This window comes from Pimephales promelas, chromosome 15, assembly GCF_988280905.1.
Source record: "Pimephales promelas chromosome 15, fPimPro1.hap1.1, whole genome shotgun sequence".
In the NCBI taxonomy this organism is placed as follows: Eukaryota; Metazoa; Chordata; class Actinopteri; order Cypriniformes; family Leuciscidae; genus Pimephales; species Pimephales promelas.
Window position 1 is genome coordinate 28,949,276 of NC_142783.1, and position 16,164 is coordinate 28,965,439.

The window sequence follows — 16,164 nt, forward strand, 5'->3', positions numbered from 1 at the left end:
TCTGAAAAAAAGTGTTTTCCTACTAATTGTTATCACTCTGTTATTCCACAAAGTGGAACCATGTGGTGTAAAATTATGAGTAAATACCATCTTCCAGTAATAAAGAACTTGTTTATGATAATCGGACAGTTTTATTGGCAATTTGGATATCTCGAAGTCACACTTTAAAAGGAAATCCAAGCCTCCCACTTTATCAAAAATATGTTTGGGAATATGATACCATAGAGAATCAGGTTTATCTAGAAAGGCTTTAACCCAGTTAACTCTAAAAACTCCAACCATAGATTCAAAATCAATTGTTTTTAACCCTCCTTTATTATAGTCCTTTACAAGTTGTGATTTTTTGATGTAGTGCGTTTTATTACGCCAGATGAATTGGTATATTATAGTGTTTGCTTTTCTTATGTTTTGTGAACTAATATAAAGAGAATAGCTTGGATAAATTAATTTAGAAACCCCTTCTGATTTTGACAATAGGTTACGTCCTAAAATGGTTAAGTCTCTTGTTAACCAATGATTTAAGTTTCTTTTTATTTCTTCAAATTTTTCTGTGATATTTTTGGTTTCTCTTAATGCCAAGTTTTTAGATAGATGAATGCCCAAGTATTTCACATCATTCTTAACTGGAATCATCTCCAAGGTTTCCTCAGTGCAATTATATAAAGGTAATATTTCACATTTCTTTAGATTAAGGCAAAGGCCTGATGCTCTGGAAAAAACAGAAATCACATTTAAAGCCTTCTGAAGAATTGATTTGTCCTTTAGAAATATCACTGTATCATCAGCAAATTGGCTCATTTTCAATTCAGTGTCACAAACTTTTATCCCTTCAAGGTCTTTATTATTTATTACAAAATAAGCCAAAAGCTGTGTACAGAGAATGAATAATTTTGGTGAAATTGGGCACCCTTGTCTTATTCCACAAGAGACATTAATTCTTGGAGTGATGCCTGATTGAAGTGAAATATAACTGTATATTTGGTCATAAAACATTCTGATTACCTTACAAAATTTTTCACCAAAACCAAAAAGTTGAAGCGATTCCAGTAAAAAGTCATGTTCGATAGAATCAAATGCCTTGAAAAAATCAATAAACAATATTAGGCTATCAGTGTTAATAAGGCTCTGGTAATCTATCATGTCCAAAATCAGTCTCACATTATTATGAATATATCTACCTTTAATGAAAGCTGACTGAAATTCGTCTACTACCTTGTTCAAGACATTTTTTACTCTGTTAGCATATACCAAAGCTAATAATTTATAATCATTACAAAGTAAAGTTATAGGTCTCCAATTATCTAATAATAATAAGTCTTTATTTGGTTTGGGCAACAATGTTATCAAACCAGTTTTCATTGTTGGGGATAACTGGCCATTTTTTATGCAATCGAGGTACGCGTTAAATAATAGATTTTTAATATCTGACCAAAAAGTCTTAAAAAATTCTATAGATAAACCATCAATGCCCGGTGATTTACCGTTTTTCATTTGTTTTAAAGCTGTTTCGATTTCTGTTAGGGTTATATCTCTTTCTAAAAAAAAATTGTCTTCCTCTGTTAGTCTAGTTACATTTTCACTTACACTTTTCATAAAGGCATCACAATCATCTCTCTGAAATTTTTTCTTATATAAGTTGCCATAGAACTGACATACTTCCTCTGTTATTTTATTTGTGTCTTGAATGATATTTCCATTTTGGTTCAGTTTTGTTATACAATTTTTTGTCTGTCTCCGTTTTTCAAGGCTATAAAAATATGATGAATTTTTTTCCCCCTGCTCAATCCATTTGGCTTTTGATCTCACAAAGGCGCCTTTTGCCTTCTCTATGTATATAACATCTAATTGGTTCTGGAGCGTGTGTAACTCTTGTGTCTCTTCTACAGTTAAGTTAGGTTTTCCACATAATAAACTTATCTTTTCAACAATTTCCTTTTGTTTACATTTACGGTTGTCAGCTATTTTCTTTCCAGTTTCAATAGCTTGTTGCTTTACTTGAAATTTAAACCACTCCCATTTACTTATATCTGACGAATCCATGTCATTAATTTCTTGACATATTATTCTGATCTGACTACAGAATTCTTTATTCAGCAACAAGGTATTGTTAAATTTCCAAATAACTGGTCGCAAGTGCTGTAATGATGGGAAATCAGACTCGCGAATCGGTTCTTTCAAACAGTTCGTTTCAAAGAACCGGTTCTTTTTGTTACTTCATGGCCTGGTTTCACAGATAGGGTTCACACTAAGCTAGGATTACATGCCTTAGTTCAATTAGGACTATTTTTTGTTAAACGTGCCTTAAAAACACACTGCTGTGTATCGTGAGACAAATATGGCACTGGCATATTTTAAGATATTTTTTTAAAGATTCTGTTAAAACAGCTCAAACATGCATTTTAGTCTGGGACTAGTTTAAGCTCTGTCGTTGAACACTGTTTGTAGCAGCTTTGACAAAAAACAAAAAGTAGGCTAATTAGAACCCAACTTGAATTAAACAATACTAAAATACAGCTATGTTTTGACTCAAACGTTAAATATTATTGGCAGCTTGGGCTTACTTGTCTCTCAACGAGTCAGAGTCGAGAACTCGTAAAAGAAATTGTTCAGACGGTTCTGCAGGTTCAACAGAATCAAAAACAATCCGAATCAAAAGAATGATTCGTTTACAATTCGGACAGACGGACACATCGCTGGGTGTTTACTTGGAGCACTAGTGCAAATCTTTAACATTTGAATCCTTATGGGATCGTTTTTAAGGACTATTTTCTGACAGTAATTGTTTTAAAGCAAACATGACATTATAGGATTAGGAGTTTACATTGATTCAATCATATCATACAATCATATGTGAACTTAAATATGCTATAATTTCAATAAAGGTGTCTTTGGCTATTGAAGGTGCAAGAGAAAAATGACATCACTGTGCAATTTGCAGCGGGTGGCGCTCTTGTTACCAACTAGGAAGTGACGCTACAGACAAGGCTTAAAGTTTTTTTCCCCTTTTTTTCTTGAAAGCAACACGAAAAAGATCTGGATCGCTGGAGAAACGTCGCAGATGTTTTTACAGGTAATGTTATGCTCAATAAGTCATTCCAACCAGATTCAGTTCGCATGTATTTCCTCTCGTAAAACGTTTATTTGATGAGTTTCTGCAGGACGTCGAAACGAAGACCTTGCTCGTGAGCATGAATTCGATTGGGTGGTTCCATACTTTTGACAGAAACAATTAGATGCGCTTTTAGTCATTGTTACGAGTGGCGAACTGTTTCATAAAAACACATTTTTTTTTGCACGAGAGCAGCGAGCATTGCAACTACACATGTGAGCGGCAACAGAAAGTGCTTATCGTTGGAACAGTTGTGTTGCAACAAATGTTTATCTAAAATGCATGCGTTTCCTTTAAATCGGTGATGGTGTCAACAGTGCGTATGTCAGATATGTACCTGCATTATGATGGATCGTGTTACTGTTGTGCAACAACTGTGTCATGTAAACTTGTGTCAGCCTCCCCCCTAAGAGCGCAACGTTCACTGACTGAGGGCAGTTGTTTTCACCTAGGACAAAATGTAACTGTTTATGTACTTGCAGTTTGAGATCTTGGAATCAATCATGCATGCATGTAGCTATTAAATAGGATGCAGTCACGCGCCCATCTTCATTTTACGAGTAAGCATGCAGTCTGCATGCATAAGTATTTTGCATCTAATTCCAGTAATGTATGAGAATAATGTTTTACGCACCCGAATACCATTCAGTATATCAGACTTTTTTTTTATTGAAGCTGGTACACTCAGCACATGCCATACCCGGTGAATGGGTGGCCCGCATGTCTGATGGCTTTGCACTTTATTTTAAGGCACAGCAGAGAGAGAGAGAGAGAGAGAGAGAGAGAGAGAGGGGGGGGGGGGGGGGGGGGGGGGACTGAGAGAGAGAGAGAGAGAGACCACAAACACTGACACGATGAGGCCTATGGGTGTCTCCTTACTCACGGCAGCACATGCTTGATCATGTCCGTGCTGTTGAACCTCTGCACGAATGCAGAAATGCTTCGAGACATAGGCGGGATCGGCGTTACAGAGTCCGGATTCCAGATTCAGAACTTTCACAACCACTGTAAAAGGCAGTCTGTCTTGCCTTGACACTCTGCTTACTCCAACATAATTATATTCACAATGTCCCCCTTTTATATTGATAACAATCGAATCAGTGAGAATGGATTAGGGCTATTGTCTGTGCTGATTCTGTTGGTGTAACGTTACATTCTGCAGGGAAATGGAACTGGAACTCTTCTCTCTCTAAGTTTCGTAGATTGAGATTCAAAAATATTCACAGATCCACAATCCCCTGTGTAAATTGGTGTCTTGTTCAAAAAGTGCTGTAATAACATACAGCAGTGATTGCGGTAGTTGTAACCAGGCTGGAGGTGCACCACATTTATGTAGCCTATCTATATATATATATATATATATATATATATATATATCGATTAATTTGCATCCAAAATAAAAGTTTGTATTTACATAATATATGTGCGTGTATAATTATTTTGTATATATAAACACACACATGCATGTATATATTTAAGAAATTAAATACTTTATATATATATATATATATTTATACAAATTTAATATACATAAATATAAATATTTGATATATTAATAACACATTTTCTTAAATATATACATGCATATGTGTGTATTTATATATACAAAATAATTATACACACTACACAAACATATATTATACATATATATATTAAACATATATTATATAAACACAAACTTTTATTTATTTATTCACAGCCCTAATATATGGTACCGGTCAGAAGTTTGAAAACATTACTATTTCTCTTGATTTTCAGCTCATCAAGCCTGCAGTTATTTGATCAAAAATACAGTAATCATGATTAACACTGGAGTAATTTGCTTCACAGAAATAAATTGTATTTTAATTTATGTTAAAGAAAGACCATTATTTTAAGTTGTAATAATATTTCACATTATTACATTTTTTCTGTATTTTTTATAATAATTATAATTAATTTATAATTATTATAGTCTTCTTTTTTCTGCACTAAATCCTGTATTTTTACATTATATTCACCTCAAGGGGGGAGGTGGTCATGGGTGATTTCCCATGTATCTCATTTCTTATTGGTTAAACGGTTGTTTTATGTTGCAACACACTCCCTGGTCACCCCAATCCAAACAACCATGCATTAAATTTCTCTCATATGCTGTTTTTCCACTACTTTCCACCAAGTGTGTCTTGTCTTTTGCTCAGTGACCACGTCGTAAATAACTGACTCGCTTCAGGTTTGGATGGAGATGTTTAGTAGCCTATAAGCCCTGTTCTGAAGAACGTTTCCCAGTGACGGAATTTCCCGCATGGCCTGTGTGCATTTGCTGTAACTTACAGCGCCCCGCATGGAAGGGGAAACACCTTATATGGTAACGGAAGTGGGTGTGGCCAACAGGACAGTAAGGGATCACAAGACTTCATCTGAAAGAGAATGTGTTGTTCCATACTCCGTGGACGAGTGAACTAGATTGTTTTTGGGCGATTTGATTCGCATGTGCTTGCAATCATAACGTAATCGAGTGCAATTGTTTTGGAAAACGCCTCGCCATTTTGTCAAAGAAGCCCTCCATTTCTCGGTGCTTTCATTTGCACAAGGATCTACCTCTTGACTTGAATATTACTGGAGTGAGGTCAGCATTGCATGACTCAATCGTGGATAAGCATGCAGTCATTTCTGTACTGTTGCATTGGACCTTGGCTTGCATTTGTTCTTACTTAGGGCGACATGAAGCGCAGAAAATAACCATGGTAAGGATTCTTTTTTTTTAAGTGTTATTTAATGCTGTAGACGTGTTTAGCAAATCGAAACAATGCAATTGACATTCCTTAGCAAGTTGTTGCAAAATATTATTCGCATCCGAGCGTGCGCTAACGTGTGGCTCTTAGCTACTCCCTAAAAACAAACTCACAAATTACATTCACCAGAGTTGACAACTAGGAACCGACAGGACGGGGGCTTGTCATTTACCACTTTTATTATTTTGCTGCTCAAGCATGCTTCATATTTACATTGTTGTCTGACTTTGTTGTAGTGTGACACGGAATTAGTGACTGGATAATCCCTTTTCTGCAACAAAGGACTTCTGGTAAATAGCGCTGAGCTGGCTTCACTGGGAAGGGGGGTCCGGGAAGGGTACCCATGTAGTATGCAAACGCACTGTCTGTGTACCAAAACCTTGAGCTGTTTACCCAGACAGCTTTTTGAGGGGCTATTCGACCGCGTTGAGCCATGAACGTTGCGTTCATAAAGCAGTGTGTTAATGTTGAGAGATCTGTCATCATTTACTCCGCCTCGTCTTGTTCCGAACCCGTGTGACTTGCTTTGTGGAACACAAACTCAGCTGTTATGCAGAATGACAACCTCCTCTATTCACCAGTCTTTTTTTCCACAAAATGAAAGTGAATGGCACTCAAAACATCTCATTTTCCACAGAAGAATGACAGTCATACAGTTTGGAACAACACGAGGCGGAGTATAGAATATTTATTTATTCTTTTAAAAGTATTAAAGGCGCCTCGAGACCCCGTCCTGTGTCTACGCCCCCTAGAATGCTGTCTAGTTAGGCAACTCGCTAGGTTTTGTTCCACAACCACTCTCTCTGAATCTGATGGGAATTCGCTCATGCCTGAGCACTTGAGTCTGTTCTGCATTCGTTCTCGGTTTAAATTAAGAAGTAGGTTCGATTAGGTAACCGTAGCCTACTTTAAGTTACAAGCTTATTAAACGCGTTGTCTTGTCAACTGTTAAAACCTTGGCTTGTGTAACCGTGCGTCGCTGTGTCTTGTGTTGTCTGCTAATGTAATGACTTTCGTGTGCTTTCAGTGCAAGAACAGAAGATTTATCCAATAGATATTGTAATTCACTCAAAACGATTTAGGTGAAATTGACCTACAGGTCTTATCACTTTAACTGGACGTTGGTTTGGTTTATGCAATTGTTGTTTACATCCCCGCGCTGTAGGGGTGTTTTTCATTGCGTTGCGCCACCCCTGAAAAAATACTGCAGCTTTAAATGAGTGGTTTGAGAACGCAGTATTGATTTGAAACACTTTAGCTACTATGTTGACCTTAACAATACTTTTTTTCCTACTAGATGATTTGGCCAAAATGTTATGTAAATAAACACGACTAAACGTTACTTTTGTAACATTGGGCTACTTTGTTACTTTGTCGAATTCTCAGTGCTGTAACTTTAGTTGATTTACTCAACAGCAACAGGTCATCATTAAATCGACGATTCTTGTTTTTTTATGGATTTTTTTTTTATTTGGAATTTTTCATTATTTATTTTATTATTATTAATATGCCCCCATAATCCTTAATCCTTAATGAAGTCCCCTCCCACTTGCAGTGACATCTCTTCTCTCATTGGTCAAAAAATAAATCTGTTGAATCCCTTTCATAGACCTGAATAACGAATAATATATCGGTATGAATTATTAATAAAAATTGTTCAATAAAGTCAAGTCAAGTCACATTTATTTATATAGCGCTTTTCACAATACAGATTGTATCAAAGCAGCTTCACAGTGATAACATGAAAGTAGCACAACACAGATCAACAACATTGCTAAACACTAAATAACCCCAACTGAGCAAGCTCAAAGCAAGCCAAAAGCAAGGCGACAGTGGCAAGGAACCAAACTCCATCAGATTGGATGGAGAAAAAACCTTGGGAGAACCCAGGCTCAGTCGGGGGCCAGTTCTCCTCTGGCTTACATTCATATTGTTTAAATATAAATATTAAATATAAATATTGTTTATGAATCAAACGGCGCCATAACAAATCGCAGGCGTTGAGTCGTCTCTTCACAGGCGTTGAGTCGTCTCATCACAGGCGTTGGGGCATCCGAAATCCCCGTGAGAGGCTGGACACAAAACTGGACCTGACGAACGCCATTTTTCACGGGACAAGCGTCCCGAGAAAAATGAGTTAATAATAAATAAATAAAAAGTTGTTTTATTTTATTGGCTTGTATATATTTTTTTCATTCAGTATCATTCAAATGACTGAATTTCGTTAAAGTAAATTATGAAATACAATTATACAAAAAGCTAATTTAAAAATAAGAAATTGATCATTTGTAATAAGCATTTTTGGCCAACACATTCAGAATTTTCAGTTTGTGACAACATTTTTGAATTCAGTGTATCCCTAATAATAGCGTAAGTTTAGATAAGGCTGTGACAGGGCCAGGTGGTGGTGTTTTTTTTATTTTATTTTGTGGGTTATATATAAGTTATTAAACAATTAACTGCGCAGGTAATTATTGTCAGTTTGATCATTATCCTATAGGCCTCTATAGGTCTACAGGAGAATAAAGGCTTCTTATCACCTTGACATTTATATTTTATGTTGCATTGCTTGGGAAAGTGAAACAGAATTACTGGCTTGTGTGAAATGCGCTATACAAATAAACTTCAGTTCCATAACTTCCCTAGTAAATAAATACAAACTGTGTTAAATTGAAAATGAGAAGAGATGAAATTCGAAAAACAATTAAATGTTTCTGAAGCTAAACTATTATTATTGCCATGTGAGATGTGCACTACAGTGATTTTATCACAAGTAATCTGTGTTGATAAAAGCAGGGATGCTAATGTTCAACTAATAAAATTCGAAGAATGAACACCATAGACAGGATTCCCAATGAATATTGATCACAAAAGAAGAATGCTAAATCATCTGGTAGAGTGCTTATAATTAGTGTAGTTTATAATTTGTTTGCATAGTACAGATATGTATCTCTCATTTAAAAAATGTTTTTTATGCATACATTTTGAGATTATTAATTTCCTCATTTGGTTGCTGCATATCTGCATACACTTCTAACAACACAAGCCCTCCATGTCAGGTTATTGGTACACTTTTATTGATTTTAAAGTTAATATGTGCATGCTAACTGTGAACTATGGAGGGAACCACTTTAAACATTCTCATTGTGAAACTAGACTAGTATATTTTCACACTCTCTGTGGGATTATGTGTGCAACTGTACATCTCTCATCATCTTACTCACTTTCACTGCACACGATCTAGAAACAATTATTTGCAGTAACATGCAGCTCCCCCCACTCACAGTTAGCATTCTTACATATGTGTCCTTTTAGTTTGTTGGTTGCTTAGAAAAGTTTAACCTTCTGTGCGTACTGAACTTAGTTACCGGTTTAAATGCAGTTTGTTCGACATAGTTTTAAAATGTGCACTAAGCTGCTAATGGCACAGATCCCCCAAGCCTTAACAATTCCACCTTTCCCTTTTAAATCCTTTCTCTAGGGCCCTATTCATGAAGTTGCTGAAACGGCTATTTCAATGAACCCCCACTAAGCCCAAAGTACTGACTCTGAAGGCTAACCATAATATTTGTGACCACTTTCTTCTCAGGTTGTCTCCCATGAATAAGCAACAAGTTAACCTAAAGGCTTCTCAACCCAGCTTGGCATCCCAGGACCTGAAAATTTGGCAGTGAAGAATAAAAGCAAATAGACATGTTTGAGCTACACCATACTGAAACTACTCTTTCTGCACAGGAGATGCTGCAGTTTTGTATTTTAAAGCTTATTTGCATTTCTACTATGTTGAGTAGGTTTGGATGACCATTGACTGCCAAAATACTGGATAAAACTAGGGCGATACTCTAAGACTTTTGATTAAACCAGAGAAAGCTTAGTGTGGTTTGGGGATTTGAACTCTTGTCTCCATAACCACCCACTCCACCACCCCCAGAATCTATATTCATGAAAGTCATGAGTTTGCAACCTCAACCGAAACCAAACGCAAAGAGAACGGGCAAACGCATCACTTTCTTCAACGATCAGGGTGTGGCAATGAAAGAGGCCTCTCAGCATACAGAGGCCTACTATGGCATCCCTCCCTCAGGGCCTGGCCATAATGACAGTGGAGGCGTGGAAGGCTCGAATGCAGAAGCACCACATATGTACCTCAATTCTGTCATTTTCAGCCCGGAGAAGGGTGATCAAAGTCGTGGGCACTACCAACAGACGGTGCCCATGAAGTGGTCTCATCAAGACCCGTCTTTGCAGCCCCAACAGCGACCAAACAGTTGGTCACAGGGGATAACAGCATGGTCCCAGAACTATGCCCCTTACCTGGGGGCTCAGACTGTATTTGCCAAGCAGATGCATGAGGGCGTGTCAGTGCAACAGCAGCAGCCCGAGCCATCGACTATTAGGGCAACTAAAAAACAAGGGCCTAACGTAAGTGGAGACACCTTCAGGGACACGACCAAACCTGGCCGTGGCATGGACTGGGAACAGCAGCAAGCTTTTCAGCAGACTCAAAAGCCTGGAATGTTAAATCCACAGCAGCACGGACAGTCCACCACTGGAAATTCAGTGCTGCAACCCTTTCAGTTAGCTTTTGGACAGCCCAAGCAGAACTTGGTAGCAGGTTACTATCAGGTTGTTCAGGGCAATCGGACCTTGCCAAATTTGAATTACAGTACACAGACGAATTCTCATCATCAACATCTTCAGCAACTACAGGAACAGGAGCAACAGCAAAAGCTTCAGATGCAGCGACAGATGATGCACCATCAACGGCAGCAACAGCTGGAACAGCAAATACGACAGCAGGCGCAACAGCAACAGGTACTTCAGCATCAAAAACAGTCACGGCAAATATCGCAATCACAGTTGCAGCAACAAGCACAGCAACTAAATAAGACTCAGCAACCACAACAGCATATGCAACAGATTCAACTGCAACTTGACTTGGCGCAGCTGCAAAAAATGTCCGAGCAACCTCATCAAAACCAACATGTATTGGAAAATTACTCTGATGGACAGCCGCCACGTGCCCCTTCACTTGATCAGCATCCCCCTTCATTACCAGGACAGTCCCAAGAGACCACTAATCCCCCATCAACACAGACTACGGACTCTGTTCCTCAGCCTCCTGCAGATGTTCCCCAGCAATCCCCTGAGACCCAACAGGCTGGGCCCCGGAGATCACGTCGGCTTTCGAAAGAGGGTGGAGGCCCCGCCTCGGATAACCCATTTGTCATGCCGACTGATCTTCATGCCCAAGGGTCTCAGAACGGGGCTTCTGAGGCCATTGCGGTGCAAGACATCCGGGCCGCTCCGACAGGTGTAATCCAGAGCACGCGCCGTAAGAGGAGGGTGTCGCAAGAGGTCAACCTGGAAACCTTGGCTCAGAAGGCTTCGGAAAGGGAATCTCTTCCCTCGCGGAATGTCAAGGTAAGACAACTGGCTGTTTTTCAGTCAAGAATAAGGGAGAAATTAAAATTGTGTCTTTGACAACTCATTGTTAAATAGTCAAGATGAAAGGTTGGTCTGTGACTTAGGGGGCTTTGTTCGGAACGGGGCACAGTTCGCATGAAAAATCGCTAATGTGAATGCTGTCATGGACCCGGGTGCGCACTTGGGTACCGAACCCGAGAGTACCTGGAGGAGGTGGTCTGAATTCGGTAGCTTCCGAACCGTGCCGCGTGAACCGGAACCGTGAACCGGAAGTTGCAAACGATTTTTCTCCAGTGCTGTGACGTATTTCCAAGTGAAACGGAATATTGAACAGAGGGCAGGGTTTTACTCTAGCGCTCCTCCTCTCCATCTCTCGCTCATAGCAAACTAACGGTTTGAGGGGAGTGGTTAAGCGTTTCCCCACCCAAGCTGTGAAACCTACGTCATCAGAATAAGAAACCATTCCAGACCGGAAGTAACTTTTCAGATTTTGATTAAAGATTACAAAGGTAAAACATTTTTTTAATATATATATTTACTTGCACGGATTAATTGTTCACCACAAGACTAGTAATATGCGCTAACAAAGTAAATAGGTTGAATTTTGATTTCACGGGGACTTTAAATAAAACACTCGTAAGGGATGATCGTGTTGATGAATAATGTTGGATTTATCACGAGCAAGAGTGAGCCTGTAGTGTATTTGCGCATGCATTGCACGTGGAATCAGAGCAACACATTTGGAAATCCACTGTCGTCTCAAAAGAGTCCGTTTGCAAGCAGCAGAAGTCCACCTTATGTGACACACACACAGTAAACCTGTATTGTTCACTCAACTGCTCATAATAGCAGCAAATGAATAAAAAAAAAATTAACAATATTTACCCACGTTCTGCTTTCTATCACGCGCCGCACACGTTTGCGATGATGTAAGATGCACGCAAACGCACCAGGGTTCAATAGAATCAAGTTGAGTGTGAAACCAGACCAACGATGTGGGGGGTGCCGGGAACAAACTCAGGGGCTCGGACCGCAGCAAACCAGCCCAGTGTAAAAGCCCCCTTAGTTCACAAGTTCAAACTTATTTGGTACGGGCCAAAAAAATCGTATTAAGTCGCGGTCCAATTAGCGTTCAGATTGTCATTTTTAGCACTGAACCTAAAGGCATATGTTCACAACCTGATTGGTTGGCTTTTATGACGTATTGCCTATTTTGAGACAGAATTTACCGAACATCCAAAGCAATGCTGTGTGCTAGGATAAATGCACTCTTTGGTATTTTGACCAGCTGAGAACTAGTGAAGAGCTTAGGAGTCAAAACAGTGGCAGGAATCCCTCCGTCACACACACAAATGATCTGCTGCAAGGAGACGTGGTTCTGATGCCTGTACTGAACTGAGGGGAGAATCTGGCAACTATGATGATAATTTTTTTTCCTGTTTTTGATTGTATGGTGGTCCGTGTTGCGTTCATATTTCATACGAACCGCACCAGAGTTTGTTTTTCATCTTTTTAGTGGTCTCGGTCCACTTGTTTTGTGCGCACCAGGGTTCGGATGGTAGCGTTCACACGTTCAAATTAACTGCATTAACAGAGCAATAGGGGATTATCACGCTGATACGTAGGACTTCCGGATTCAGTGATCTTTGTGCGCTGCCACTTCCGTTGAATTACCGATCTCGCTGCCGAACTGATGACGGACTACACTAAGTTTATTTATACGTCATCCCTGGTAAATTAGTCTGATTCACTAAAGTGCCGGCTGCAAATAAACGTGCTACCTTGTTTTATTTTAATACACTTCTTCCTTATACTCAATTCAGTCGGGAATCCATGAAAACTTAAGTGGGGTTGACGTTGTTGGTTAGATTTACAAAGTGGAACAGAGCAGTGACATATATAGCCTTCGTCTCAGCCATTGTTGAACTGCGTCGGAAGTGGACAAATCCCGCCCATGAAACCCGGAAGCGTGATAATCCCCTATCGCGCCAGAGTTTGTTTTATCATACCAAACATGCCAAGTGTGAATTGCCACTCCCTTAATCACAAATTACCTGAAGCTGACGTTATTATCTGCTTAACATCGTACTGTGAGGATTCACTACCTGTTTCAAATGCGTACAAGTTCTACAGGTTTCTCAATTGATAAAGGAGTGTAAAATTAGTCAGGGACAGACACTGACTGTCGTCATCAGGTCACATGATCCAATGAACCAAACAAAAGCATTTCCACACGTCTGCAACCACTATCTCCTGACTGACTTCTCATACAAATACCAGCAAGTGCACCCCACTCGCCCCTCCTGTACGTTGATGTACATATGAAGAGTTCAGATGCAAAAGCCTCTAAATGCCATTTGAAATTTTCTTCTTTAAAGATGATTTTTTATCAAGCTTGTATATTTAAGTTCAGTAATTTCACTTAAATAACAATTAATAGGTAATCTTCATTGCCATTTAAGTGAAATTACTGAACTTAAATATACAAGCTTGATAAAAATCATCATTCTAGAAGAAAATTTCAAATGGCATTTAGAGGCTTTTGCATCTGAACTCTTCATATAGAGCTGTATTTTCCAAAAGCACAGCTCTGTCCATAACTAATTTTAAAGTTGTTGTCACTGGGTTAATACTTGCTTTGGAATGGAAGATTATAAAGAGATTTCCTCCTATTACTTCTATGGACTAGTGTTAATTGCTTGGTTTGTTCATTTTATTGCGCACAGAGAATTAGTGCAATTAGCAATCAAGTTTAACGAGGGGATCTAATTGTTTCTGGGCCGCACTATTTAGTTCAGTCTGCTTTTCCTTGTTACGTATGCTTCCTTTGAAAAGGACAGCAGCACTCCCTTAAGACATCCAGCCGAGGATAACAAAGAAAGGGTGTGTGTACATATACTGTTGATCTGTGGGGCAGATAATGCACAGAACACAAAGTGCAGTCCAGTAAAGAGGCTACAAATCCCATGTCAGCTGATTCCAGCTCCTCGAAAGGAGTAGGTGCATTAGTCAGTGAGGTTTTTTTTTTGGTCTCCTGGTGACGACGGGTGTCAGTTAAACCTTCCCTACTCCAAACACAGGCTGAAAAAAGCTTTTGCTCAAGGGTGAGTGAGCTGCTAGGGCTTCATGTACTAAGCTGAATACCTCAGTGGTGCCAGCAAGGCCAGAGTTCAGATAAGACAGGGCACATCCTCAGGGATTTCTAGATTTTCACACAACTTCCAGTTAGTTACACTGTATTGTGACGCATTTTTACACAGCATGCCAAGTTTAAACATATTTCTTTTTGTCCATGTCTTTTTTTCTTCAGTCGAAAAGAAATTAAGGTTTTTGATGAAAACATTCCAGGATTTTCTCCATATAATGGACTTCAATGGGAACTAAACGGTTCAAGGTCCAAATGAGAGTTTCAGTGCAGCTTCAAAGGGCTTTACACGACACCAGACGATGAATAAGGGTCTTATATAGCGAAACAATCAGTCATTTAAAAAATAAATAAAGAAAGTTAAAGTTTTAAAAGCACAAATGCTCGCCTTGCTCTGTTCTGTGATGAGCGTTCGTGACTCATGTTTTTTCAAGTCATGACTCAAAGGGTCCTGGATAAGACCCTTATTCATCATCTGGTGACGTTTAAAGCCCTTTGAAGCTGCACTGAAACTGTCATTTGGACCTTGAACCGTTTGGTTCCCATTGAAGTCCATTAAATGGAGAAAATCCTGGGATGTTAATTTCTTTTCGACTGAAAAAAGAAAGACATGGACATCTTGGATGACATGGGGGTGACTAAATTATCAGCAATTTTTTTTTTTGAAGTGAACTACTCCTTTAAAGTTAGCAGTGAGGAAAGAAAAGGAATTGCTCCTCCCAGAATGCTTTTTTCTAATGTGAACATTGTGTTTTGGGGGTTTTGAAATTGGCAGGCATTGTGAAATTGCTAAGAGTGCCATTTTTTTTTTTTTTGTACTGTTCTTTTTAAGTTCCTGTTTTGTCTAAAAGTATGGATGCAGTTCAATAAACCTAGCATAGAAGGAGCCCCTTCTGTAATCGTTAACATACCTACTGGAGTGTGTCTGGTTATATTGAACCTGTGGTTTTCTCCTGTGGTGGCATGCCAACATGTTATTCACTCGTGACACCGATCTATACATCCACGTGCAATCTGTTGCTGGTCTGCAAGATGTTTTATCCTGGTGCAGAAACGAGGTCACGGTTGATTCATTAAGTTGTTTTTGAAAATAGACTTCAGTTAACCTCATTTCCTGTACTAGTACGTCTTATCAGTTTCTTAGCACTCTCTAATTTCTTATTTCACATGCATATCATTTGTATCTACTGAGATTTAGGTATTTTGTGTAACCATTAATGTGAATGTGTTAATTGTGTGTTGACAGCAAGAGCCACACAGGCCTTGGAGCCCCCCTGTTGCCCCGACAGGTCCAGGTCGAGGGGCAGCTGAGGTTGAGCAGATGAGTGCCAAGCGGCCCAGAGATGACAGCCTCATGCCGTTGGTCATTCCAGTATCTGTGCCAGTGAGACAGACTGATTCCTCATCCCCGGATCACGAGCAGGCTTCGCTTTCAGCTAGTTGGCCATCACGGCCTTTGGGCACCCATGACATGAGCTTCTCCGATTACAAAACCTCTGTGATCGTTACACGACGACGTTCACTGCGGAACTCTCTGTCTGAGAGCTCAGGCCAGGTGAGTTCACAAACTGACCTAATTTATCAAAACATCAATGGCACCTTTCTACGCCCATGATGATATCTCTTTTTGCCCTCTGATCTAGTCCATTTCCCTCTGTTAAACCCTGGATTAAAACCCCCCATTAATCCACAAATTCCTCCCGACCCCC

The 16,164-nt window shown here is 39.3% G+C and overlaps 1 protein-coding gene across 3 annotated transcripts in view; it reads left to right on the forward strand.

Annotated features, from left to right (window-relative positions):
• Positions 1 to 2,927: 2,927 nt before the first annotated feature.
• mideasb (mitotic deacetylase associated SANT domain protein b) overlaps positions 2,928 to 16,164 on the forward strand; it is a 29,848-nt gene continuing 16,611 nt past the window's right edge. Inside the window, exons 1-3 of one of the 3 annotated variants that reach the window (XM_089120506.1) lie at positions 2,928 to 3,070; positions 9,473 to 11,307; positions 15,702 to 16,010. In XM_089120506.1, the coding sequence (XP_088976632.1) occupies positions 9,826 to 11,307; positions 15,702 to 16,010 (1,791 nt within the window). In that variant the 5' untranslated portion in view covers positions 2,928 to 3,070; positions 9,473 to 9,825. Of the gene's footprint in view, positions 3,071 to 5,256; positions 5,836 to 9,472; positions 11,308 to 15,701; positions 16,011 to 16,164 lie in introns of those variants that run through there. The other 2 variants (XM_089120505.1, XM_039667492.2) reach the window with 2 other exon arrangements.